General features: G+C 60.9%; 1 protein-coding gene across 5 annotated transcripts in view; it reads left to right on the top strand.

Moving 5' to 3' along the window:
• The window catches only part of KIAA1671 (KIAA1671 ortholog), a 163,726-nt gene that overhangs the window by 77,368 nt on the left and 58,447 nt on the right, over window positions 1-27,911 (top strand). Inside the window, exon 1 of one of the 5 annotated variants that reach the window (XM_045845102.1) lies at window positions 2,166-2,286. The exons of 3 other annotated variants lie outside the window; for them this stretch is intronic. In XM_045845102.1, coding sequence (XP_045701058.1) covers window positions 2,266-2,286 — 21 coding nt within the window. In that variant the 5' untranslated portion in view covers window positions 2,166-2,265. Of the gene's footprint in view, window positions 1-2,165; window positions 2,287-3,235; window positions 3,478-27,911 lie in introns of those variants that run through there. One more of the 5 variants, XM_045845096.1, reaches the window with a different exon arrangement.

The raw sequence follows: 27,911 nt of genomic DNA, 5'->3' as shown, positions 1-27,911 counted from the left end.
AGGCTAAGCCCTCTGAGTAGAGGGCTTAGCATCTGAGGGTTCAGCATCTGAGTAGATGCGCTCAACCATTAGGACGTTCCGTCTTTTCTGGCATGAAGGAGTGACGTGACGCAGACGAGGGTGGTCCGAAGACCCGCTGTGGCCGAGGGCCATGTGAGGATGCGGGCGGCCGGGCTGACCGGGGCGGGGCGGGCCCTGGGGGAGCTGCCCCGGGAGGAGGGGAGGTGGAGGGAGGACTCACAAAGAGGCAGAATGTCCCCCAGAAGGGCGCACTGGGGGCCCTGTGGCTGGGAGCTGCCTGGAGCCTGGGCTGGAGGCTGCGGGGAGGCTGGGTGATTCGATCTTAGGCTGGAGACCTCAACCCGAACAGGGGTGAGCCACGTGAAGAGGAAGGGGGGGGGCACATGCTTTTTCGGGGCCGCCATAATGAGTCATCACACCGCAGGGCAGCGCAAAACAGTGGGTGTTCACTCTGTCACCATTCCGGAGGCCAGGAGTCTGAAATAGGGGTGTCAGTGAGGGCTGTGCCCCCTCCGAAGATTCTGGGGGGGACCCTTGCTGCCCTTCCAGCTGCCCATGGCTCCAGCTGCTCTCTGGCTGGTGGGCTCGTCCCAGCCGCGCCGCACCCCTGCCCACACACGGCATTCTCCATGTTTGACAGGCCCTGGGTTTGGGAGTCCTGGATGATCTCATTTCAAGACCTTTAAGTCAGTCACGTCCTCAAAAACATGTTTCCAAACACGGTGACGTGTACAGGTTCTGGTGGACAGACCTTCCCGAGGGCAGCATTCCGGGAGAGCATGTGCAGGAGCCCCGAGGGCAGGCGTGTCTCATTGGGCAGGGCGGGGTGGGGCGGGGCTGCTGCGGGGTCAGGGGGTGAAAGGTGGGCAAGGTTTGTGGAGGGAGAGCGGTGTGCTGAGGAGGCTTCCAGTGTGTGTGTGTGTGGGGGGGTTGGGGGGTACCTCTGCACGCCGGGGACTCCCCTGGCCGGGTGGAGAAGGACCCATGGGGCGAGGGGCCTGGGCTGGCCAGAGTGAGACCACCCAGACAGGGCAGGGGTCCCTCCGGCCTGGGGTGAGGGTGCAGTGGGCGGCCTCTGCTCTGGGGGCCGTGGGCGCGTGGGGCTCGCTGCCTGCCCACGCCCTCCGCCGGGCCTGGCTCTGTCCCCGTCCTGGACTTGCCAGGGTGTCTCTCGGTCCGCTTCCCACCCTCTTCCCTGCTGTCCGGCCCTCCCCCAACTGTGCCTGGTTCTCTCTGTCCCCGGTGGCTGCTCGGGCCATCTGTCTCCTTGCTTCCTCCCACTTCCGCGGGTTCATCCGTGTCCCTGCCTTGTCCCCTCTCCACGATGGGTCCTCCACCAGACGGGTTTCCCTCTCAGGGACCGTGCTGCTGCCCCCCCGGCCTGACCCCTGTCTGTGCCCCTCCCAGCCCACTTCTGCCAGCCCTGCCCCCGGTCAGACCCCTGGGCCACCTGTGCCACTGTTCTTTGGGCCCCTCACTTGGCAGGGCCCGACCCCCCGACTTCACTGTGGTTTGGACAGCAGAACCCCCTCCCCCACCAGACACACCCCAGTCACATGGCCAGCCTGTGGGGGTCTACCCTCCAGCTGCGCGCCGACCACGGCCCCGCTCCACCCTCACTGCCAGCCCGCCAGTCCATGGGGGCCCGGCCTTCTGCCCGCCCACTGGACGCCAGCAGGGCCCGCCTGGTCTTCCAGGTGTACCCGCCATGGGGCAGTGGCTGGCTGAGGCCCCATCGCCGGCCACTGGCCGGATGTGAGCGCTGAGCATCGAGGAAGTCACAGGTCTGCTTCTGAAAGGCTCTGAAGTCACCGTGGTTTCCCGGGCTGCTGAGCTCAGCTTTCTCCCCGGGGTGCTAGTGTGTTTCCTGTCAGCTGCCCTGCAGGTGGCGGCGCTACCACGCGGGGCGGTGGGGCTGAGTGTGCCGCCCAGATGGGCCCCGGGGCCTGCAGGGGTGGGATGGGGCGGGGGGCGGGGGGAGGTGGGCTGGCAGCTCTGCCAAGTGCCTGCGCCCCTCCCCCTTCTTCCTCCTCGGACTGGCAGGGGGGGCTCCAGGACTGCCCCATTGCCGAGAATCGCCTTGCACCCCTCTGTCTGTCTGGGCTCCGGCTCCCTGTCTGGCTGGTGGGCAGGACGACAGCCTCCACTGGGTGCTCCGAGGGGACCTCATCCAGTCTGCAACACCCTGAACGGCAGGGGGGCGCCATCCCCCACGCCCCCCGCAACAGAAGGGTCTGCCAGGGCATGGAGGGACAGCGAGACCAGGCAAGTCCCTGCTCAGTCATGAGGGGAACATCCTGGGGAGGTCACCTTGGGCTGGCCGCAGGTGCGCTGTGGTCTGCACTCTTTTTGTTTTTACGTTTTTATTTTTTAACTCACTGGTCTCAGATATCTGTTGTTCCAACTCACTTACGCGTTCATCGGTGGATGCTTGGGTGTGCCCGGGGGCGGGATCGAACCCGCGAGCTCGGCCCGTCAGCGCGACACTCTGACCAGCTGGGCCACCCAGCCAGGGCTGCAGCCTGCGTTCTCCATCCCTGACGGCGGGCGCTGCCCCCCTCGCCCCCGCCCACAGGAGCGGCTGGGGGGGGCGACTCTGAGAGCTGGCTGCTGTCTTCCTCAGCGCCCCCACCCCTGCAGGAGTGGACAGAAGCCAGGACCCACGGGTGGGAGGCCCGCGTCCCAGCTTCCGCTCGGTTTCCACCTCGCTGTGCAACCTCAGCGCCCCTCGCCCTCTCCGGGCCTCGGTGTTCTCCCGCTGTGCGCGGTGGGGACCGCCGGGTCCTCCTTCCGGGGCGGCTCAGCAGCCTGGAGGGAACCTGACTGGGGCCGGCAGGGACCCTGTGAGCCAGCAAGACCCCGAGCTGATTTACTTCCTTTCCGTGTGAAGAGTTACCGCCCTCTACCCACCCCCCCCCACTTGTGTGGTTTGGGGGGAACCACACACACGGTACTCACACAACTGCTCAGTCATACCATACTTGCACACACACACACACACACACACACACACTCACACACACATACCCTTGCTCTTTCTGCCACACAGCTGAAAACTCCACCATACCCCGAGCACCCTCAGGAGGCAGAAAGTCTCTGAGGCAGACAGTGCCTCGGGCTCTAGGAGGAGCCGCGCCGGACCCGCCCCGCCTGGACGAGCCACCAGAGATGCTGCAGGCAGGGCTCATGGGACCTGGGCTGCGGCTTCCCCGCCCCGGAGGCGGCCCTGGCCACTAGCAGGGCGCAGGGTGGCTGGCTGGTCCCCTGGCTGCCGGCCGGCCTCTGAATGATTCATGCTGCCTTGAACTTGATTCCTGGCCGCCGAGCCCAGTGGGAAGAGCCGCCCCCTCCCGAGGAAAACTGGAAGCGCGCGGGATACTGTCGGCATAGCCCCGGGGCCCCGAGATGGAGTATTATTACTGCCCCGGCTTGTTGAAGCTCTTGCGCTACCTCTGGGTGAGTGCGGCCGCGGCCGGCCGGTGTCGTCTTCCTCGCCTTCTCCTCCCGCCTCCTGCCAAGTGCGCTTTTTGGCTCTGCCTGCTAGCAGCCTCTCTGTTTTCTTTAACAAACGGTGGTTGTTCCCCGGAGGAGGGGTGTCGGGGGAGGGGACGGGGACCTGTGGGAGAGCGTGGGAGTCCTGCCTCTCCTGGGGATCAGTGGTCCGAGCGCAAGTGGCCACTGGGAGGGAAAAAAACAAAACAACAGAGAAACAAGGGCAGCGTTCGTGAGTTTTCCGGGGAGCGACATTTCTCTGCTTTAAAGGGCTATTCTTTATTCTGAAATCATATCCCCCTTGCTTTTGTGTGCGTGTGAGACCGCCCCGGCTTTTAGGGGATGAAAACAATAGATTTTGCTTTACTTTTAATCAACTTAACTAAGCCAAAGGAAAGAGTTGAAACCCTCATGTTTCATTCTCTTCTCTATATAAGAGAAAGAAAAAACAAAACAAAACTTTTTCTGGTGAGATGCCAGAGGCGGTGGAAGTGGTTTTGGGGTGCAAGTGCTTTTCAGATTCTGCTCGGACCCTGAGACGGACCTGCTGTGTGTCCCCGGGCCAGTCGCTCCCCCTCTCTGGGCCTCTGTTCCCTCACCTGTGAGGCTGCAGGGTGGGCGGGAGGGCGTGGCGGTTCTGAGGGCGTTCATCGGGGCTCCGTGAGCAGAGGGGCTTCACGGGGGATCCTCGCGAGTGGGTCTGGGAGTTTCTGCGAACGTTTGCCACTGGGTCGAGAAGGCGCCAAAGCCAAAGACGGGGAAAATATTATTTTTCCTGCTGCTGAATGTTTGTGAATACTTCAGATGCCTTCTCACCCAGGGAAGTTTCCGGAGGTCCTAAAAATACAATTTTAGGAGGCTAGTTCTTTAACCGCCTCTCCGCCAGAGCCGGCCTGCCCTCCCGAACCCCCTGGAGCCGCTGGACCTCAGCAGCCCCCCCAGGCCCTGAGCCTTGGGTTGTGGACATCCAGATGTCGGCATGTTGTGTGACGCGTGTTAACACAGGTCTGTTTTTCATCACACAACCGTCTGTGGACGGGGGAGAAAGCCTGGAAGGTCGTGGAGAGCGTGAGGAAGGAAATGGGTTGCCTGCGCTCGTCCGAGTTTCCGAACTCCGCCGTCCACGGGGTCCTCGTGACCGGCATGTGCCGGCCTGTGCCGGGGCCCTGGGCTGGGTGCTGGGGGGGCTGTGGCACTGTGACTTACAGTGAGAAATGCGTGTTCAGTCTTTTTCCCCCCTTTCAGACACAGACCTCCTTGCGCCTGGAAACCCTGGGAGCCACTAAACACCCTCGGCATTTCCTCAGTGATCAGAGCAATAAGGATGACTTGATGTTGGTCACAAGCCCCTTTCAGCCCCACCTGAGCTCCGGGTGGGAGCTGGTTGCCAGGGAAACCAACCAGCGTGATTACAGGGTGGGAACTGTCAGTCCGGCCCCGACCCCCAGGGACCCCTGACCCCCAGGGCGGGGAGAGGGACTGGAGTCCGCAGCTGCATCCGTGGTGGCTCTGCAGTGAAGCCCCTCTGAGAGGACGGGGCTCGGGGGACGCCGGGGTCGGGGGACACACGGAGATTCGGGGAGAGGGCTGCACGCAGAGCTCGGGGAAGCGCCTCATCCCGTCCCTCCCTCGCCCCGCGCCCTGCGCAGCCCTCCCATCCGGCGTTCCTGAGTCACGTCCATCTCTGATAAAGCGGCATTTCTCTGAGTTCCCTGAGCCGTGCAGCCAACTCATTGAGCCCAGGGCGGGAGGGCGGGGTCCCAGGAGCCTCTGACGTGTAGCCAGTTGGTTAGAAGTGCAGATGACACCCTGGAGTTGCCACTGGTGTCTGGATGTGTGTTGGCAGCGGGGGGTGTGGGGTGGGGGTCAAGGGCGGGCAGTCTCGCCAGACTGCGCCGCTAACCGGCGGGATCTGACACCAACTTCAGATGGCCAGCGTTAAGCCGAGTGACCTTGTGGGGTGCCTGCCGGGTTAGAGAACCACTGGGGTTGCCGGCGGGAGCACCTGCGTGCTGGAGTGGGTGTCAGATTCAGAGACGCAGAGCGGACCGAGGAGCAGCCTGCCACCCCAGGGCCTGGGACCTCCATGCCGGGGCTGGGCGCGTCAGCAGACGACCACCGTCCTGTGTTCACTGAACTCGGGGGAGCACGCCAGACGTGGTCCCCAACCTTGGGGGGCTTGGTGTCGCTGTGGGCCCTGCACATCAGGGCAAAGACCTCTCGGAGGATGGGGTCACGCCCAGGGCTGTGGGGACATGGTCTCACCCAGGGCAGGGTTCCAGGAGATGCCCCCGGGGAAAGTGAGCACTGGGGGGTGCGTGGGAGCTGGCGAGAGACGCTGTGGCAGGTAGGGCGGGGAAGGGTGTGCCGGGCAGAGGGAACAGCATGTGCAAAGGGCTGGTGTGCGCAAGAGAAAGAGCAAGACCAGTCGGCTTGCTTGTGGGGGTTTCCGGGAAGCAGCCCGCGCTCACCCTGGCCGGCGGGGGTGGGAGGTGGAGAAAGCCCTTGGCCGCATGGGGGCAGCGCTGGGGGTGGACAGGGGCACGGCTCCTCTCACCTGGCTCTGCCCCAACTCTCTCTCTGTAACCTTGGGCACGTCTTTGTTCTTCTGGGCCTCAGTTTCCCCGTCTGAACCACGAAGAGGTGGGGTGAGGTGGTCCACCAGGCCTTTCCTGTGCGTGGGGCCAGGAGAGAGCCCCACTCAGTCACCTGGGGGCAGGTGGCGAGGTCCCGGCGTGTGTGGAGCAGCACGTGGGCTCACCGCCGGCTTTGCAGCGCGCCCGCAGCGTCCCCATCGCTGCACGGACAGCCCGGCACGCACGCAGCAGGGCTGGCCCCCGTCTGGAATGTTAAGCTGGACGCTCTTGCCTTCCCGGGAATGTGGGCAACCCACAGGCTTCGGACTGCTCCGCAGCCAGGTGGTCCAGGGCGGGCCCCCTGCCCTCCCCGGGCCTCAGCCACGCGTCTGCAAGGTGGGGGCACGCCGCCTTCCTCCTTCCCGGCTGGGGCCCTTCCTGTGCAGCCTGGACACTGCTCCCCAGCACATGTTAGCCCACCCTCTTTCCCAGGAAGCTGCCGCCAGGTCCAGAGTGACCGAGGACACAGGCCCAGGGTGGGCGGCGGCTCCCCCGATCCTGGCGGAGCTGCACACACACGCACGGCGGGGAGGACACTTCCTTCTGCCATTCGCTCAGCCCCGGTCAGTCCGTCCTCACCTCACCGCTCGCAGGCTTTCCGCTCAGGGTCAGCTCTGCCCCGAGGCCTTCCCCGACACCGCTGACACCGGTCGGAAGCCGTGGCCCTGCATCCTGTTTCAGTGAGACTTAATGTGGGATGCTTCCCGTTTGCAGAGGGGCTGCAGAGGTAGCAGAGGAGGTTCCAGCACAGCCTGCGGCCCGGGCATCCCCTGGTGACACTGGGACTCCCCCCCACCTTGGGCTTCTTTCCGGGGGCTCCCCTCCAGCATGACCTTCAGGGGACATGGCGGTGTCTGGGGACACGTTTCGCCGGTCACAGCCAGGGTGGGCGGGATGCTGCTGGCATCCCGTGGAGGAAGGCGAGGGATGACGCGGAACACCCCACGGTGTGCGGGACGCCCCCGCCCCCAGGACTGCCACGGAGAAGGGCCTGACCCGAGGTGTGGGTGACACCGGGGCCGAGAAACGCCGTGCGATGCAGATTGCGCCAGATTTCTGGGAACGTCCTCTTCCTGTTTCGGGGTCCGGTCCGGGACCCCGCGCGGTGTGCTGCCTGAGTCTCGTCCACAGCAGGGCCTCCCTAGGCGCCCCGAGCGCCTGAATGACGGCGGGGGGGGGGTTGTGTACACATCTCCGTGTGTGCCCACCGACACGGGCACACTGGCCCACATCACTTAACGTCGCTCTGTGAACACGGGGTTTAATGGCTGCGTACTGTCCCCCCTGCCGCCAGCCTTGACTTACTGGCCATGCCCCGGGGCCGGGCACTCGGGCAGTCACCATGCGCACAGCCCCGTGACGACAATTCTGCGCAGCCTTAAGTCTGTTTTCGCCTTTCACGCCACTTCCTGAAACCACTTCTTAGAAGCGGGCCAGGTGTGGGCTGCAGTGGGTGTTGGCCGAGCTGCCGCTTGCCTGGTGGGGTGCCCGTGGCTGCCGGTGGGTGGCTGGAGTCTGCAGAGCCCTGCGGTTCTGTCCTGGGGGGGAACCGCCCACCCCCGCTGTCAGGCCCAGGCATCAGCTGGGAAGTGGGGGAGGGAGATCAAGTTTCTTTTTCAAATCATTAGTAACAGTAGCTGGTGGTGACCGCTGCCACGGCTGCCTTGAGTTACTGAAGCTACTCTGTTGCTGAGATAACCCAACCAGACGGCTTCAAGGCCGGTGGCCCTGTGGGAAGACCGGCATTGAGCCGGTCGCTCGTGGTCACCAATGACAACAGCAGTGGTGGCAGTAATGACGGCCACCATCACCACCGCCGTTCCTGCCGGGCACTCACAGCATCCTGGGCCTGTGCAGGTGCCTTTTGTGGGGTGGAGCCACACGTTTCCTCGCAAGAACCCTCTGGGGAGACCTCGCGATCGTCCCTGTTTTGTGTTCAGGGAGCTGGAGAGGCAGGGCAGCTCACCCAAGGGCCCCAGCCCCCTTCTCTCTGTGTCGTCTTAGCTGCTTCACTGCTGAGTCTGCTCTTCCAGTTTCTCAGATGGGGAAACTGAGGCCCGTGGGGTGGAGGGTTACAGAAGGGCATCATCGCCCAGGGCCGGTCTGGGCCCTGGGGGGACCCCAGCCCTGGCCTGGCATCCGGGCTTCGTCGGAAGCAAGTCATGTCGCCGCTTGCAGCCTCAGGGTCCCACCTGAGTGAAGGTGGGGGTGGTCCGCCCCCGCCTGGCAGGGCTGTGCTGAGGGTCAGCTTCGGTGAGGGACGTCAGCACCCTGACACAGCGCTGCGCTTGGAGTGGGTGCTCAGTACCTAGATTTGTGTGTGTGTGTGTGTGCGCGTGTGCACGCATGTGAATACAGTGACAGGTGTTCCCCCTCAGGACTTTGGCTGGCCGCCTCCCGCCACTCCACGCCAGCCACAGCGGAGGTGGCTCCCGGAGGTCCCCCCCCCGCCCGGACAGCGTCTTCAGGAAGAGGCTGTGCGCCGTGGAGACCAAGACCAGGGCCGGGCCCCTTGCCGGGCCCCTGTCAGACGCCTCCTCGCCAGCGTCTGTGGTGCCACGGCTCGTTCTCCCTCCCCCGGATGGCGGGAACCACGCCGTTCTCCACGGCGGTGGTGAGCGCCGTCTCCCCATGCTCCACTGCACGGCCGGATCTTTTATTTTTGGTGGAAAAATGTCCACATGTCTAAATCCGGTCAGGTCGGCTCTCTTTCTCCTCATGCATTTAGCTTCACCCCTCGCCCAGGCGGCCGCCGCCCCAGGACTGGTGACAATGGTCCCGAGACGGCAGGAGTGGGCTTCTCGCTCCCTCCACGCACTTCCACACGTGGCCCCGAGATAAGTCTCCACGGCAGCCCGAGGGCGGGGGGTGGTGTTGTCTTACAGACGAGGAAACCGAAACTCCAAGAGGGTGGGTGGGTAGCCACCTGCTAGTGAACAGCCCGCCAGGGACGGAGCTGGGACTTGAACTTGGGGAGTCTGGCCCCGAAGCTAATGTGCTTGGTTACAGAGCACAGCTCTGCCACAGTGCCCGGCACATAGTAGGTGCTCAGCAGCCGGGGGCTGATGGACCGCCCAGATGCCCCAGCCTGTCGAAGGGGCTGTGGGGGTTAAAGTGGCTGTGAGCCTGGCATGTTGCTGCTGCTGTTTTTATTACTGGCTTCTGGATCTCAGCTCTTGGTGCTTCCCGCTCGCGCTGAGGGTCTGGTTTGGCCCGAGAACGGGCTATTTTTGTGCTGCGTGGTCGGGCCTGAGGTTTGGGCTACAGAATGGCTTGCATCACAAGACCCGTGCATATGACTCAAGTTGCAGGCGCCTTTTAGAACCTGGCTGCAGAGCGGGGGGCAGGGTCTCGGCGTCAGGCTCACTGGCCTCTGACCCCCACGGAGCCACTCACTCCTGGAGCTCGGGGCCTCAGGCACCTGTCTCGGCCTCTCAGAGCCAGTCAGCCACCTGGAGGAGGGGAGCAAAGACAGCACCTCCATCGAGGGATGTCCCGCAGACTCAGGCAGCGCAAACAGGCTGGCGCGTGGTAGGCCCTCAGTCAGTGCTAGCAGCTGAGCCCAGTGGTGGCACGCAATGACCCCTCCGTTTGGTTCAGCTAAACATGGGTGCCAGGCTTAGGACACACTGGTGAACAAGAGGCCAGGATCTCTGCCTCGGGGACCGACATTCGGGTGGGGGTCAGGCCATCAAGAATGGCCGTGATACACGAGTGTCGCCGAGGGTGTCAGGAGGCTGAGGCAGGAGGGAGGGGGGAGGGAGGGAGCAGGAAGAAGGCCCCGAGGGCTGGACCGGGCCAGGGTGGAGGTTTCCCTAAGAAGGCGACACTAGGACAGAGGCTTTAGAAGGCGGGGGAACAGGCCATGTGAGGGAGGGGGGATGAGGCAGCAGCCAGTGCAAAGGCCCTGAGGTCTGAGTGGGCCCAGGCACATTTGTGGAACTGGAAGGAGGACCCAGGGTGGCTGCAGCCAAGTGAGGGAGGGGTGGGGAGCTGCCGGCAAGGTCAGGCAGGGCCTTGAAGCCCCTCAGAGGACTGTGCTCCGAAGGCACAGGGGGCGGGCGGAAGCAGGACAGAGGCTGATTCAGGGAGACCCCCGAGGTTGTCCAGGTGGGGGTGATGGTGGCTCCGACCATGGGCCTCGGAGGAGGTGGCGAGAAGCAGGTGGGTTCTGGATAGGTTCGGAAGGCTGACCCACAGGATTTCCCGAGGGACGGGATGTGGGGTGGGAAAGGAAGGGGAGCAGCATGGGGCCACGGGGCGAGTGGGGCCCGACAGCGGGAAGGACGGGGCTGCCGCCAACATTTGTTCGGAAGAGTGTGGGGGGCAGGGTCCAGGGGGCGGGGGCCGGGGGCCGGGTCAGGGTCCGGCTTCAGGCGTGCTGCGTCTGGAACGCCCACCACACACGCCGCGCCCTCACAGTCCCCGTCCTTTCCCAGCCTCCGTCTTCCTGTCACTCCTGCCCCGCCCGCAGCTAAAGGTCCTGGAGATGCTGGGGAGGGATCGTAAAGGACTCCCGTGAGGATTTAAACGGCAAACCCACATCATGAGACTCTTCGCCCCCTTAGAGGGTCCCCGGCGTTTCTGGGCCCCCCAGGAAGAGGTGCCGAGTCCTCTCAGCGTGGGCAGCCCCGCAAAACGCCCCCCACTCCAGGGGGTTTGTGGGGTCTCAGCAGGACCAAGGCTGTGCCCCTGGGCAGCCCCTTCCTTCATGGGGACAACTTCCCACTCTTTTCCCACCTGTCGTGGCGCCTCCAGCGGGACCAGTGCCCCTGTTCATCCGCAGGGCCCTTGACATACGAAGGAAAGAGAATCCCACGATGCTGGCGGCCCCCAGCAGGCCGCTGGGGGCTTCACGCAGACGGGCGGGAACGAGCCCTGGTGTCAGGCGGAGGCCCTCTGGCTGGCGGCCCTCGCCGTCCCAGGGGAGCCGCCGCCGAGTTCCCGACATTCCAGGGCTTAGGGCAGCGAGAAGGGGCACGCCGACCCTGTGGCCGCTGAAAGGAATGACGAACACAGGGTGGAGTCTCTGGGGGGGGGATGGGCACGTGTGGGGAACACTTCTGGGAGCCCGGAGCCTGAGGTGTCTGTGCTGTGTGACTCGGGGTCCGCGGCCTGTCCTCTCTGCGCCGCAGTTTCTCTATCGCTGCCCTGAAATAGTGGGTGGGTTCTCCTAAGCACAGTCTCCCAATTCCAGGGCTCCAGTGAAGAATGGGGAGTTGGAGTCAGACAGACCTGGGTTCAAATCCAGCCTTCCCTGCCGTGTGGCCTTGAGCAAGTGGCTTCACGTCTCTGAGCCTCAGGTTCCTCATCCAGGGATGAGAACCCCCCCCTTTCTTTTCGAATGGGGATACTGTCAGCCTCTCATTATGGAGAATAATGGGGAGAGCACAAGGCACATGGTAGGCGCTAAATAGATGGGAGCTGTTAACTTTTTACATTCCTTCCCAAGGGTATTTGTTATCTTGTACTTGGAGTTGGCTGTCTGCCTCCCCATGGTGATTTCCAGGTCCAGACGCTAGAGGGCGCTCCTGCTCAACAAATCGCCTTGATCAGCGGCTGCCTGTTAAAAGTGGGGGTGAGGCGACACCCCTTACACACTTGAGTGTGTGTAACCCTCTCCATGGAGGCCCGTGCTCCCATTATCCCTATTTTACAGATGGGGACACCGGGGGAGCCCTGACTTGCCCAGGGTCGCGCAGCAGGGAGGTGTCAGAACTGGGTTTTTATGCTGGAGCCCACGGCCTCTGCCCCTTGGGTGTCCTGCCGCCTGAGTCCCAAGGCCAAGGAAGGTCGGGAAGGTCGGGAAGGCGGAGGAGCCCCGAGAGCAGGGTCGCTGCTGGGACTAGTCCTGGTGGGCTGAGCCCGCCCAGCTCCTGGCCTCTGGTTATTTCTGGGGCAAAGTCCAAAATCAGCAGGGGTGTGCCGCGGAGTGTAAATGGTGGGGAGAGAGTTTTGTTAAATCCTAGGGTGTTTGTGTTTGGAGAGAAGCTGCACCTTTTTTTTTTTTTGGTAGCAAATCGGCTTCAGACCATTAATGTAGACATTAAAAGCATGATGCCGGCCGATGCCCATTCTGCCACCTCGTTTTGTCACCGGTGGCCAAAGGGATTTTCCAGAGCTGCAAAGGGACTTGGGTTTGGGAGCTTCAAGCTGAGTGAACCCGTGGTTTTCCCGTCCGAGGCAGAGCTGATGAGCAGGGAGGCCGCAGGGGCCAGCAGAGAGCGCCGCTGAGTCGGGAGCCGGGATACTGGCGCCTGTCCCGGCCGGCCGTGTGACCGTGGGCCAGTCCCTGCCCCTCTCTGGGCGCAGCATCCTCGTCTCTGAAGTGCACTCGTTGGCTTCTCTCGAGTTGGTGTGCTGTGCTTGTGTGTGGATGCCTTCTCTGGACAGGCCCCGAGGCTGGGTGTTAAGGCCCTAGGAAGAGGGGGGCGGAGCATTCGGGAGGCACAGGCCTGGCCACTCTGGGAGAGGGCGGGGAGCGGGGGTGTCTCTGTTTGGGCCCCAGAGACACGGCTCCGGCTCTTTCTCGCAAGTGCGAGGTGGTGAGTGGGCAGGAAGTCTGGTCCGAACCGCTGGAGGAAGTGCTTTACCAAGTCAACTCTGACCGAAAATAAATTTAAAAAAACTGAGAAAAAAAAGCCCTCTTTACTTTCTTTTTAAGAACACCTGGTGTTCTACGTAGACATTCTTAGGTGAAGAGGGACGTTGTTAGTGGATGTAGTCTGTTTAGTGTTGCACGAACGTTTTGTATCGAACGTCCTCACGTTGGTGAAGCATGAGCTCATTCGTGTTGACGTGGTATTAGTTCAGAGTCACAAAGGTAACAAGGTGACAGGAGATCTGAGGTTACCTCCTCCTGGGTGCTGGTGTGTGTGCTTGCTAGGGCTGCCACGGCAAAATGCCGCACATGGGGCGGCTTGGACGGCGGGAAATAGTTCTCTCGCTGTTCCAGAAGCTTGAAGACCAAGGTCAAGGTGCCAGCAGGTTTGGTTTCTCCGGAGGCCCCTCTCCTCGGCTTGCAGAGGGCGGTCCTCTCGCTGTGTCCTCGTGTGGCCTCACCTCCGTGTGCATGCACCCTGGTGTCTCTCTGTGTCCGAACTTCCTCCTCTTGTAAGGACACCTGGCAGATTGGGGAAGGGCCCACCCCAATGGCCTCATTTTACCTTGATCATCTCTTTAAAGGGCCTCTGTCCAAATACAGTCTCATTCTGAGGTGTTGGGCTTAGGGCTTGAACATGTAAATTTCGGGGAAACACAGTTCAGCCCACAGCAGGCAGGCACTGGGCAAAGCACTTTCTGCCGCTCTGTATCATCCTCACAGCAGTCCTGGGAGAGAGAGATGCTGTTATCATCCCCATTTTACAGGTGATGAAACTGAGGCTCAGAGAGGTTGATTCACTTGCAGAAGATCACACAGCTGGTCAGTGGTGGCGCTAGGATTTGCCCCCATGCTGTCTTGCCTTGGAGCCCACCCTGTTCATTTATGTTTATCATTTGACTTTAATTCTGGGGATGCCTTTTTTTTTTTAACATTTCATGTTTCATTGAATTTACAAACTACCTCCCCATCGCCTCTCTGGGCCCTGCCCTGTTCTTGCTTTAGGTGTGATTGGAAAGGGCCCAGAGGGGGTGGGGAGGCCCTTGCCAGCCCCCAGTGCCACCCCAGCTTGTCTGGGCCCCACCCTGCCTTTGGGCCACCTTCCGGGGTGGGGGGGGAGTGCTGGGGGCTGCCTGCTGCCCGCTCTGCCCCAGACGGCCTGCCCTCGGTGGCCAGCAGGGGCCCAGTGAAAGCAGCCTTTGTCCTCAAGCCGGCCCTCCGGAGGGATGACCTAAGTCCCGTCTCGGAACAAAGGGGCGACCTGCCACGTGAGTTCAGGTCAGCCCCAGCGGCCGGCAGTGTCTCCCAGGCCAGCTGGGGAGGTGAGTGGCCTTGGTGACAGAGTGTCCCGAGCAGCGGTGTCAGGGGCTCCTGTGCGCATCAGCTTCACAGTTTGTAACATGGTTCGTGCTTCCCGGGTGAGCAGACCCCCCAGCTCGTACAGGGCTTGTAGGCCAGGGACACAGGGGGCGGTATCCGTTGTCACAGGGGACCACTCCAAAACATGCGGTGCAGACAAACCACTTGTTTTTACCCCCACCCGGGGACATGCTCCTAGATTTTAGAGAGAGCGGGAGGGGGAGAGAGACATCTGTGTGAGAGGGAAACACTGATTGGTTGCCTCTTGCACTGTCTCCAACCGGGGACCAGACCCGCAAAAACAGCCATGTGTCCTGACTGGGAACTGAACCCACGACCTTTTGGTTTATGGGATGACGCCCAAGCAACTGAGCCACACCAGCCAGTGCACCAACCACTTTTTCGTGCTCACAGCATTCACTGGGTCAGGGGAGCGGGCAGGGCTCCGTGGGGACGCTGCTGCAGGATAACTGGAGTGTCAGCTGGGAGCCTGGGGTGGCGGGGGCCGGGGCCACTCAGAGGCTCCCTGACTGAGCTGTCGGTACCTGTGATGACGTGGAGGCTGGGCGTCCCGGGGGCTGTTGACTTAGCGCCCGGACGTGGCTGGTGCTGCAGCGTGGGCTTCCCCAGACCCCGGCGGCTCAGGGCCCCCAGAGCCAGCGTGGTGGCTGAGACCGCGGGCGCTGCACCCGCCTTTGTGATGGATGCGGCCCTAGAGGTCACATCAAGTCACTTCTGCTGTCCTCTGCGATGGAAGCAGTCACAAGCACCCTTGATTCAAGGGAAGGGTTGGGGCCCCGCCTCTCCGTGGGAGGAGTGACAAAGAATATGCAGCCATACTGGAAAAGCACCATGGTTGGAAGTAAAAGAAAATGATACCAGGTAGCATTTACTGAGCACCTACTATGTGCCACGCACTGTGCCAAGGGCTTCATGTGGATGAACCTGTGGAATCCTCCCCACAGCCCCACGGGATGATGGATTCAAAGCCTGTTGAGGTTTTTTTGTTGTTGTTTGGCAAGCATTTGGCCCCAAAGACTGGAGGGACCTGGCAGAACCCACAGGGCTGCCAGCTGTGGGGTGTGGGACGTGCCTCAGTCGGATGTGGGGGCCGATACTTTTTTCCTTCCTCCTCTAAACTTAGAATATTCCTTGAGTTCTTGAGAATTCTCACTCGGATTTCTGGTTCACCTCCTCCTCACTCCCCAGCTCTTCCCTGCGGTGTTGACTGCGGCAGTTCCCCGCCCTCCTTGCGTGCTGAGGGTCCCGCCCCTGGAACGCTGCAGTTCTCGGGAACTTCCCAAGCGCCTGCCTCTCTCCGAGCTTTTGAGGAACCTTCGTCCTGACAGAGGAACCAAGCCGTCACTCACCCCGTGTGCAGGTGTTTCTGTTCCTCCAGGGCCAGGTCTGGGCGTCATGCATCTGCTCCCCGGGGGCTGACATACCATAGGTGCCTAATACATGTGTGGTGAGCTGAGCCCGTCAGTGACGAAGGCAGGCCGGCGAGTCAAGGACGGGGATTATGTACGTCTGTGTTCTTGACGTGCCGGAGGCACTCCATCAGTGTCCTTCGTGCTGACCGAATGGACCCGGAGACGGGGAGCAGCAGCTGTGCCCTGAATTTGTGTCCTTGTTGCGTAGCACCGTGCCTGCCCCCGTTCGTCCCCTCAGTGAGTGCTGAGTGAGTGATTGAGTGAGTGAGGAGCTGCCCGAGTCAGCTCTTCACCAGGGGTGTCCCGCTTCACATCCGCGTCCACGGTGCCTGGCACAGGGCCGGGCACACAGCAGGTGCTCAGTAACCGCTTACAGATCCAAGTAAAGGAAGAGAAGGGCTGAGTAAATGAAACTTCTGACCGTCAGGGACCCTCACCTGTTCGTCTCTGTCTCTCCAGCTCCTAGCACTGGCGCACACTAGGTGCTCACTGAATGTTGAGTTGAATGAATGAATAAGTGAATAAAAGGTGAAAAACTTGGAGGGTAGGGACATGCCTACCCTCAATGAGGATTTGTATCCTCATTCCCTAGAACAGGGCCTGGCATACAGTAGGTGCTCAGTAAATGCATATTGCACGGAATACAGGAGTAAATGAATGAATGAAATGTTTGGAGGGTAGGGCCTGTATTTCTTTACTCAGGTTCTAATACAGACCCAGGCATACAGCAGGTGCTTAGCATGTGCGTCTTGTGCTGCCTGACAACGGATTGAGGAGGGAAGCCGGGCTGGGAGGGCCCCGCCCACCTTGGTTTGCCCCTTTCCCGCGGGCCCCGCTGCAGACTTTTCCTGTTGTTCGGTCTGCCCAGTGGGCAGGAAACCCCCAGGAAGACCTGCCCGGGGCTGCTTCCCACATTGCTTTTCATGCTGGGCGGGCCCCGTGTAGGACCAAGGCACCATGCCCAGCCCCAGCACTGTTGGGCTGCAGGACAGCAGCCCCCGGGACCCCTCTTCCTGACCATGTTGGCAGCTCTGTCTGAGAGCCGCGGAGCAGCCTGCCGGCAAAGCCTGGGTGGGCACTCTACTCAGAGCCTGCTCTGAAGGCACCTTGTTCTGACACCGGCTGGGCCTGGTAGCCCCCTCACAGCTGAGCGGCTGGCACAGAGCGAAGAGCCAAGGCTTTGGGGTTGGAGAGAGCAGGGTTCAAATCTCCCTCTGGGACTTGAAGTTGAGCCTCAGTTTGTCTCGTCTGTAAAATGGGTCTAATAAACTCTTTGGATGGGGTGGATCCTGTTTCCCAGTGGCGGCTCTCTGTCTGCTGCTTTTGCACGCGCCACTGCCGGGGCCACCCCCTCTCAGAGGCATGGATTCAGGGGATGCTCAGCTGCCGTGTCAACAGAACTGGAAGCCCCAGTTGATGTGCAAGGGGGTGTCTCGGGCTGGGTCCCCTAGACACAGAGCCTGACACGGGAACTCATGTGTATGTGATTTAGTGATCGAGAACTGGACTCAGGCTGATCCTGGAGAAGTTCAGAGGACAAACCACAAAATAAACCCCACCTTGGAGCAAATGGGCAGCTCTCCCTCACTGGCCAAGGTCTGTTGTTGGTGACAAAGGGGCTGTGAGGTGTAGCAACCAGCCCCCCCGAACCTGGCAGGGGACACCCCAGCTGGGACAGAGCACCCGAGCAGGGCTCTAGTGGCACCGCTGCGGTCAGCCAGGTGTGACTTGGGTCAGGGAGAAGCCGGGTGTGAGTTGAGTGGCATGCAGCAGTCGGAGCTTTATAATAAACAGTGGCTGGGTAAAAATGGAAAACTCTTAAGGCAGGAGGTATCTGGGTGTTATTGGTGTCATTTGTTCCTCTGGCACTTACTGCGTGCCCAGGAGGTGCCAGACTCTCAGGGTGGGTGCAGAGGTGTGGCCCCCACACCCCCAGCCTCCGGGGAGGGTGACACCCATATAAATGGGTGCACGTGTGATGGTCTGACACCTGGAGTATGTCCACACCCTACAGCGGAATTAGATCCGCTGTTAGGGGGAGGAAATTTAACACAGACGAAGTTTAAAAATTGCAATTTATTTTGTTTAATTGAAGAAGTAACACACAGTCATGGTAAACATTTCCAACAGCGCAAAACGGCATTCCAAAGAAAAACGTCTCCCTGCCGCCTCCCCACTGCGGTCCCCAGAAGTGGACGGCAGTTTCCGGCGTCTCCTTTCAGACATGTTCTCTGCTCACGTGAGACTGTATCCCTGCCTCTCTCTGCCCTCCCACGGGTACACACGCGTTTTTAACGCCAGTCTGACCCCGTGAGACGCAGTATTCTATGGCCTGACTTCTCTCTTCCATCAATGAGATCTTTCCTCATCAGCACGAAAGGTCTACCTCATTCTTGCTGAAGATGGCCTTGTCTTTACCTCGCACGTTGTTTGCTGAACCAGCAGCGCCCTCTAGAGGGGCAGGCGGGGCATGTCAAGTTCTGTGCACTGTAAACAGCGCTGCCATGGACATCTCTGTGCAAATGTACTGGAGCCCTCGCAGGCGTGCAGCGTCTGCAGTGGCCACGCCCAGCCACGCATAGACTGCCGGGGCATTTGCAGGTTGAGTAGGGTTTTCCAGGTGGACCGGGGCTGCCTGCAGGGGCGGGAGAGGGGAGCGTGGAGAGGTGTTTCAGCGTGAAGAACCACACATATAGCTGAAGGAACCGGAAACTGGGGACAGGGTGGCCTGCACTCAAACACAAAAGGGGTCCGAGCCCTCATGTCCGAGCTGCAGCCTGATACTCAGGTGCCACTCCACCTGCCAGGGTTTTACACCCGCTGTAAGGGGCCGGGGGGTGCAGGCAGCTCCTTGTAAGGGGTCTGGCCCCATGCTTCTTCCCGCTCTTGGGTTCAGGGGTGTGGCTCAGTGAGCTCGGGGAGCCCTAGGCTCCGGTGTCATGTCCACCGGAGGGGTCTCGATCTTTTTCTTTAGTCTCTAGGGCCCTGGTGGCTAGTCTGGCCAGAGGCCCGCCATGGCGGCCTCTCTTTGCAGGCCCCTGATCTCAGCGAATGGCTCATCAGCTCATGGCTCGGCTGAGCCCTGCTTCCTCTCCCCCCATCCTTTCCCCACACTTGTTTTAAAGGTTGAAATCTCAGATGGCCCCCTGACCCCCTGGGCCCTTTAGAACACAGGGTTCCTCTGGAAACACCCACACCCAGAGAACTCTTCCGGGGCCCCTCGGACAGAGACAGCCAGGGGCAGGCTCCCTCTTCCTCGGTCGTTACTGAGTGCTTGCTGTATACCAGCCTCCACGCAAGGCACTTCTCCTGTTACCCCATGGGGTTCCCATAGCACCTTCATCAGGCGGTATTGTTACACCATTGTATCACAGGCTCAGAAAGGTGCACCGACTTGCTCGGGGTCACACAGCCAACGAGTGATGATCTACATGATCCTACAGGCCAGTCCTTCCCCTCTGCCGCGCAGCTTCCTGCCGATCCTCGCAGGGAATGCCTTTCCCCTGGAAGTCCGGCCGTCGCACCAGCAGCTCCAGGAAGGCAGGAGCCTTCCTTGTCTCATCCACTGCGGTGTCCCCCGCGTCCAGCAGCGGGCCTGGCGCATAGTAGGTGTCCCCCGAGTCCAGTAGCAGGTCTGGTGCACAGTAGGTGTCCCCCGTGTCCAGCAGCAGGCCTGGTGCACAGTAGGTGTCCCCCGTGTCCAGCAGCAGGCCTGGTGCACAGTAGGTGTCCCCCGTGTCCAGCAGCAGGCCTGGCGCACAGTAGGTGTCCATCCCGTCCAGCAGCAGGCCTGGCGCACAGTAGGTGTCCATCCCGTCCAGCAGAGGGCCTGGCGCACAGTTGGCAGTCAATGGATGTCTAACAGCAAAGTGAACTAGTTAAAGTAATGGTTCCTTTCATGACAAACTAAGCTCTTGTTTGCTTAGAATAGTATTTGCCATTATGATGATTTGGTTTCTACTCAGAATTAGACTCACAGGTCTAAAAATGACACCCATCTGTCTTTGCAAACCAGCTCACCTCATGCGCATCTGGCATTTTGCATTGTGTCCCTGTGGGAAGCGAGTGAAGATATCCCTTCTGTGGAATGCCACCAGAGAAGGACATCCAAGCGTCTTCCTTAGAAATTCCTGCGTCCAAAGTTAAAGCGAGACGGAGCCATACTTAAAGATTTCAGTTGCCATGGCTACTGGGTGGTGCAGTGAATCCTGTGCGTACACACAGCCTCCGCTGCACCTTCAGCTGCCACAGCTCAGCTACAGGGTTTTGGCTTCTCAGTGCGTCTGATGCAGTGAGGGGCTGAGGGGGGGTTCCTCCTGCCGTCCCCACCGCTGGCTGGGGCGCTTCAAACAGCAGATGTTTGCTGAGCGCGTCCTGGGCCCCCGCTCATCAGGGCTCGTCACCGTCCTGTGGGCGCCGGGGGTGCCCCTTCCGTGCTGGGGACGAGCAAGCCGAGCCCCACGGAGTGTGAGTTGTGGGTTTGTGTGTTCACTCCACTCTTTGTTCGCCCGTTCATTCCTTCGTTTGTCCACTCGACGAGCGTCTCTGTGCCACCGGTCTCAGCACATCGGTGTAGAATGAGCAAAGCAGAGCTCCTGCCCCTGCAGAGTGCGTGACCAGTGGGAGAGACGGCTAACAGGCGTGAACAGCACGTACCGATAAACACCTGAGGACAGTAAACAGGATGATGTGGCAGAGAGACAGGGGGAGGGGCGGTGTGGCCGGAAAGGCCTCTGAGAGGATGTGGCGTCTGAGCAGAGACCTGAGAAAAGGAGGCCACCACGTGGGCGTCTGGGGGAAGAGTGCCTCAGGCAGGGGGAACAGCACGTGCAAAGGCCCTGAGGTGGGAACCCGGCTCGGAGGGGTCAAAGCCAATATGGCTGGCCCAGGAGTGAACAGGGGCTGTGGGGGGCTCGGGGAGAAGGTGGGGGCCTTGAGTGCCAGGGGAGAACGTCTGGGGTTAGTTCCGGTTGTAGTGGGGAGCCGAGGGGGCACTTCTGGCGGAGGCTGCAGGATGGGAGGGAGGCTGTGAGGCAGGGCAGGACTGGAGGGTCAGGGGGTGAAGTGGGGAGACCAGAGGTGACGGGGCTTGAATCTGGTGCTGAGGCATGGGCTCAGGGGACCGTGAAGGTTCAGATGCTGGACTGCTTCATCACAAGCTAAACCTTCGTTCGCTCCTAATAGTATTTATGATGATTAGATTGGGTCCCTGCCCCAGAATGAGACCACCCCTTTTCACTGCGAAAGGGGGAAGAAGCACTGTGGCCCAGGCTGCAGTCTTGAGGGTGGGGGTGTGAGGGGAGAAGGGGAACTAAGGGGGGGCTGATCCAGGCTCCCGGTTGGGGCAGCGGGGAGCAGGGGGCCTGTGGTTCTAGCCAGAAAGGAGAGGAGAGCGGAGGGAGCTGGTTCGGGCCCAGATTCCTCATCTTTCAGCGGGAGAGGGGACCTCGGGTGGGGGCGAGGGTTGTGGGCGGAACATCAGTGACACGAAAGGCCTGGTGGCGCCCGTGGTGTGTCTGACCCTGCGCTCGGCCCACCACGGGCGGATGGGTGGGTGATGGCCACCCCCTCCCTGACCTGCTTCTGCTCACCGGTCCCCTCTCCGTGGCACTTGCTGCCGGCACCTCGCCACTCTGCACCCGCTTCCACTGCTCCGGGAAGCCCTTCCTCTGAGGGAGCTCACTCACTGGGTCCGTTTGGAACGAGAGCGCTGGGCGGGGAGGGAAGGCAGTTGCACAGTTATCATCACACACGGAAAGTGACAGGTCCGGGGAAGGAGGGAGGGGCTCGGGACCGTGCCTGTGCTCCCCTCTCCGCACACACGCCCACGTCCGCTCACCGTCCCTGCTGCCTTCTGCTCCCGACAGGGACGCTGGCCTGTGGGCCCCTCGGGGGCCCTGCCTCGCCCCCCCACCCCCGCAGTTTCCACGTTGGGTCGCCCCCCCCTCCGGAGGACCCCCGTGTGGGCTTTGGAACACGGCGGCAGCCGCTCAGACCTTCGCGGGAAGGGAGTGGTTCTGTCCGCACGGCCGAGGAGGATGTCGGGTGCTGCCCCAGAGGGACGAGGGTGGGGCAGGTCGAACAGGACCAGAAGTGTCTGCCGCCCCCGAAACGTAGGTGTGGGGGATGCTGCGCAGCTGCGAGCCTGCCTGCCTGAGGAGGGTTTTGAGGAATAAAGGAGAGGCTTGCTGAGCTGAGGCCTCTCACAGGTCATCGAGGGTGTCCCCTGGGCTGGGAGGCCAGGGGCCAGCAGCACCTGGACCTGCCGAAGGCCACATGTCAGCTTAGTCAGTGGTAGGGCCGGGCCAGCCTCGCCCTCCCACCTTCAGTGCAGAGGTGGGAGGTCAAAGGTGAGAGTGGCCAGGACACACTTCAAGGGAGGGAGTAGGGGGAGGGCCCGGGGGCAGTTCTCACAGCAACAGATCCCCCTGGCCCTGCCCCTTTCTGATAGGACAGGGAGGCGGGGTTAAAGCTCAGGGCAGCCTCGTTAGAAAACGCCGTGTGTCTTGGGAAAGGTGACTGTGAAAACAGACACCTAAGGAGATGTCTTGACCAGTGGCGTGTCCTGCATCCTAATTATGAGTGTGTGTTCTAATGGCCACAGCCCGTGTGCCGAGGGGGTCTGGGGCTCCTGGGAATCCAGCCCCTCCCCCTCCTCCTCCTCCTCCCCCTCCTCCTTCAGACCCGGCCGACTGAGCACCAGCCGACACCGTGAGGGGCCCCGTGCCAGGTCCACACGTCCCTTCGGCGGCACCAATGGAGCGTCTCGGGGGCTGGGGGGCTCTGGTGAGCAGGACGGGCAGCTGCAAGCGGGCCGCGTCTGGCAGGGGGCTCCCCGCGGCGCTGACGAGGGCCCACTCGGGAATGTGTGCACGCACGGGTGTCGGCCGCCGGCCCGGCTGACCCAGGTTCCAGGCCCATCTCTGCCACTGCCCAGCGGGGTGGCCTCGGGCACCGCACTGAATGCCTCCGGGCCTCAGTTTCCCTCTCTGTGATTCCCTCTTCGTCTCACGCTGTAGTTTTGGAGATTCTGTGAGATAAGTGGCTCTTACGAATATGGGGCTCAGTATGGCCCAGGCTTCACAATGGGTCACACTCCAGCGTCCAGGAGCAAAAAAATAAAAAGCACCTAAGTGTAATGTCTACGTCTGTCTCTGAAAGAGCATGTCGGCTAGGGGCCGCAGTCACACCGGGGACCGTAAACCTCCCCAGACGCATCTCTGCGCGCCAGGCTGTCCTGCTGTTTCCTTTTTCACGATCTGTCTCTTCCTTGGTCCTTTGTGATCTGGCTGAACCCACACCTCTGGTTAGCCCGTGACTTCCGGCCCCTGTCCCCGGCCTGTCGTTCTGGCCAGGAGAGACATCTCTGGTAAAGGTGCAGCACCCGAGGAGGGAGGTCAGACCCTCCCTGGATCAGATGGAGGAGGAGGGCTCGGAGCTGCGGAGCCAGACTGCTCCCTGCCCGCCGCAGATGGCAGGACTGAGCTGCGAGTTCTTCCTGTTCTTTCCGGGGTGAGTGGGGGGAAGTCTGCAGCTCCTGGGGAATTCCAGTGTGGGCCCTGGGGCTCATCCGATGGGGAGAGACCAGCTGTATGGCGGGTCCCTGGTGAACCTGGCCCCCACACCCAGCTCCTGCACCTGGGAAGTCCAGCCAGGACTTACAGGCAGTCGGCACAGCCCACGGGGATCCTGGAGCCCACAGGGACTCGTGAGCCACCTGCAGGGGCATTTCAGGGGCTCTGTCTGTCCTGTCTCAGCTACATGTACAGCTGGTCTTAGCTTCCGCCCAAGACTCCTAAGGTGTGGCTGGGCCTCTGGCCCCGCAGGCCCCACCACCCCAGCCCCCACCCTGTTTTCTGCTGGTCCCATTTGACCAAGGCTTACCCACCCCATGCCCCTTTCCCTCAGAGTTCTGGTTAGTATAAGAGCCACCACTGTTGTTTTAAAAGCAGCTTTATTGAGATATAATGAACACACAATACATTGCGCACCTTCAAAGCACATAATCCGATGAGTTTGACATATGGGTGTGCCCATGGAACCATCGTCACAGTTACAATAACGGATCATATCCACCCGTGCAAAGTTCCTCGTGCCCCACTGCAGTCCAGCCCTCCCTTTGTCCCCCTGCCAGCAACCCCTGACCTGCTCCCGGGCGCTGTAGGTCAGTTGGCGTTTTCTCCACTTTTATATAAACGGAGCCGTGCACTGTGTGCTCCTCTCTGTCTGGTTCCTCTTACGCTGCATAATTAGCCTGAGATGCCTCTATTTGGGTGCTGTGTGCTAACAGCTCGTTCCTTTTTATTGCCGAGGACTCTTCCCTTGCACGGATGTACCAGTCCGTGCATCCACTTGCCAGCTAATAGACAGCTGGGTCGGCTCCAGAGTGGGGCTCTTAGGGACCAGGCCGCTGTGACCACCTCTTTGCCTACAGCCCTCCGTGCGGGCCCACGCCGGGCTTTCTCCTGGGCCAGTCCCTGGTGTGCCACGGCTGGGCCCCACGGTCAGAACATGTTAAACTTTAAGAAAACCTGCGGGCCTGTTTTCCAGCGTGGCTGGGCCTTTGTGGGTCTCGTTCCCGGGGAGCTGCGGCTGCCCCACGGCTCTGCCGGTGCTCGGTGCACTGCTGACGTTTTATTGCCAAAGACGGAGAGGAACACAGGGCCCCCCCCCAGGGACGGCCAGACTGGGAGGCATCCACTGCTTCGTCTGACTCCCTGGTGGGAGGGGGAGCGCAGGGCACTGTTCACCCGATGGTGGCCCGAGAGCTAAGAATGGGGTCTTACGTTTTTGAAAAATTGTAAAAAACACATAAAACAAAACAAAACAAACAAACAAAAAAAAATATATATATATATATACATGACAGAAACTACACGTGGCCCACAAAACCTGAAATACTGACTGTCAGGTTCTTTACCGAACGCTTGCCGAGCTCTGAGTCCCTGGGTCGCCAGGTCCTCCCCCGCCTCCTGCTCTCCGTCTGGGGACTCGTCTCCTCGTGGTCCCTCGTGGGACCCGGGGCGCTGCCAGCGCTTGGGGAGTATTAGCCGTGTCCTCGCCGAGGGCGAAGAGATATTGATTTGGCCTTTGGGAAGCCGTTTTTCTCCTTAAGTTTGTTTTCAAAGTGTGAGCACCCAGCCCTGGGCATCCGCTGTCAGAATCTGGCACCGTCGCGCCTACTGAGGGCCCGTCCTGAGGGCCTACTGTGTGCGCACCACTGAGACTTTACCCGGGGGCAGGTGTCACGATCTGCAGTTGTGAGATGAGGCCGCTCAGGCAAGAGGAGGTCAAGTGTGTGTCCAAGGCCACGTGGTATTTGAACCCCTGTCTGGGGCACCCTCTCTAGGTGCCTTTGAGAAGGGGACCTAGGGTTTTGAGCTGGACTTTCCTGTGGCCTTCTGGTGCCGTCCTCTTGGGAATCAGGGTCCAGAGTGGGGGGAGCACTGCCTGGGGATCCCCAGTGGTTGGTGGCATAGCCTGGTGGGCCTCAGACCCAGGTCTAGGCCCACCTTGTCTCCCCTCTGCTGGGCCAGGTGGGCTGCCAGGGGCCCTCCGAGGCTGCCTGGACCTTCTGGCCTCTGAAGCTGTCATATGGCTGAGCCCTTGTCAGCCCTGAGGGTGTTGGGGGTCCCCGAGGCCTCCTGGGGAGCCTTCTGCCCACCGTGGTCAGCAGGGGGCCGTGGCTGCCCCGAGTCTGAGGAGGCGAAGTGGGGAGGAGGAAAAAGGAACACAGGGTGAGACCTTTGGCCCTGTGGCCCCATTTTCTGAACCCTCCACAGTCTAGCCTCGGTTTGAGGAATGGGGGCGGGGTTGGGAGACTCAGAGGGGCAGAGTAGCCTGGTGGGTAAGAGCGCAGGCTTTGGGCTCAGCCAGACCTGGGTTCGAGTTGTGACTCTGTGTGTAGTGGCAGCTGTGTGATGTGGGCCAGTGGCTTTGTCGTCTGAGTCTCTGTTTCCTGGTCTATACAATGGCATCCTGGCTTTTACCTTCCTGGCTACCACAGGTCCAGGAGGTGGCAAGGCACACAGTAGGCCCTCAGCAGTGAGAATTACTTCAGTTTGTTATCATACTTAGAGCAAAACCCAAATAAAAACCCCTGGGGTTTGGGGGCCTGCTCTCTTTTTCATTGTCTCCCTAGCATCTGGCGCAATGCCTGGCATATAGTAGGTGCTCCATTAAATACTCGCTGCATTCAGAAGGGAGGGACCAAGGAAAGAAAGGCCACCCCATTCTTCCAATTTTTTATTGCCCCCATGGAGATCCTTAACATCCTTGGGGTGCCACTGAGGCGACAGTTCCCCCGAGGACCGCAGGCTCACCACTCAGAGGCGAGTCCCTGAGAGGACATCACACACCCTCACCCCGTTCTCATTGCTGCGCCCCCAACACCACCCTCCTCTTTTGCTAATTGGTCCAAAAATGTGGAAATGCAGCTGCTGTGGTAGAAACGTGTGGACCAACCCCTGGCAAGGTGACTGGACAGACATCCCCTGGGACATCCTCCCCCCCCCCTTCCCTGGACGCTTGAGGACAAGGTGGCAGCAAGCATCCGGGGCCCACTGTCCCCAGAGCCAGTGGGCTGCCCCGTGGGAAGAACTGGGCGGAGCCCTCAGCCCAGCCCGTGTCCATGGGCGAGGCGGCCGGGCCCCCAGCTCCCTGCAGAGGGGCTGTTGTTGCAGATCGGCCTCGCTGCGCCAGGCGGGACACACAGCCAGCTGTCCCCAGCGTGGGGAATGCCCCTTCCCCCTGGAGCCCACAGCACAGCCTGATGAAGAAGGGAGATGAGTTCCTGGCCGTTTCTAGATTGTTTTTTTCCCCAGATTATTTTGTTCTCCCCTCTGAAGGTTAACTGAGGGCGTCTTCGGCCACTAAAATAACCATTTGAATAAGAATGTGATAAGTGTACACAAGGAAGTCGTCTCGGCTTGGTTTATAAATAATCTGGAATGGACTTGTAAGATCGAGCCATTTCTGGGGGAGTCATTTTTTTGTGTTTGGTGGTTTTTCCCACATCAGAATTCTTTCCCCCGTTACCCTGGAAACCAGCCTAGGGAGAGGAATGTTGGGAGTTGTGGGGCTGAGGTTCAAGCCTCAGTGGCTCCTTCATTTTACCCAGTGGGCATCTTCCCCTGCTGCACGCTGCGTGCTGGGAATCAAGGGTGAGCAGAGCACATTCCTGCCACCCATGGGCCCAGAGTCCAGGGTAGGGCCTGATGGGCAAATCAGGGAGGAGCACGTGCAGAGGGCTGAACAAGCAGCACAGCGGTGTGCCCCAGGGTGGCCGCTTGTCCAGTCTGGCTGGGCGGGGAGAAGTTGGGGGGGAACAAACAGGTGGGACGTGAGGCCAGAGACCAGGCGAAGCTCAGTTTCATGAGTGACTCCCGTGGGAAATCAGAGGACACCTGCCCAGGTTTCCCTTGGGCGCTGAGCCAGGCACCCACCGGGGCCTGTCCCTGCAGTCTAGTGGAAAGGTGGCCCAGGCGCTCTGCTGGCTGTCCCAGTTCCCACCGTCTGGGATCCTGCAGTTTGAACGCTGAGACGGTAGGAGTTGGAACAGAATAATCATCATCCCTCGTGGCTGCCATTCGTTGGGTGCTGGGCAAGAATGGTCTTAGTTGCTTCTTTACCACGGCCTTTTGAAGTGGGGTAGGGGGGCTTTCTGATCTCTGCGATGAAACCTCGGGGTCTAAGGGACGCTGGCCTTGGAGGGAGACCTGAGCCACCAGCCGGCCCTCTGAAAGTGTTGCCCCATCCAAGGGGGAGAGAAAACAGCTTCTAGCTGGGTCCGCGAGTCAGCCCTTCCCCTGTGCTCCCAGGAGTTAGTCTTCAGGCCCCCGGCGAGAAAGGAAACGGGCTGATTCACAACCAGACAGGTCCTCCTGCAGGCGTTTCCTTACCCAGGAGGTCTGCGGACAGCCCAGAGAAGCATGCAGAACAGTCACCAGCCTCATGCAGGGACGTGGGGCAGCACCGACCGCTCTGAGGGCTCTGAGGTGTGGGTGGAGTTTGGCTTGTGCCCCAGAAGGGGGAGGGCTTGGGAATCACTTAGGCCTGGGTTCAAGTTCCAGAGCCCCACTTGCCAACTCAGGGACCTTGAGCAAGTCCCTTCGTCCCTTCAAACATCTCTTCGCCTCTGCGTGTCATGGGGATCACTAATAATGGGACTCACCCCATAGGGTTGTTGGAAGGGTTAAATGAGGCGAGACGTGTGGGTAGCCGGTTCCTGGCACATAGTAAGTCCTCAGTTAATGGCTGTTATTATTTTTCCTGCTCCACCTTCCTCCTAACGTAACGTTAGTCTATCTCGAGGCCCGGGACGCACAGTCCCGGAACGTGGAGCATCAGGGGAAGCGTGAGTGAGGTTCA

The sequence above is a fragment of the Phyllostomus hastatus genome, unplaced genomic scaffold (assembly GCF_019186645.2).
Source record: "Phyllostomus hastatus isolate PE091 unplaced genomic scaffold, TTU_PhHast_1.1 phas_contig_1162, whole genome shotgun sequence".
Taxonomy (NCBI): Eukaryota; Metazoa; Chordata; class Mammalia; order Chiroptera; family Phyllostomidae; genus Phyllostomus; species Phyllostomus hastatus.
The sequence above is the reverse complement of the archived record's forward strand: the minus strand, read 5'-3'. Positions and strand labels throughout refer to the sequence as shown.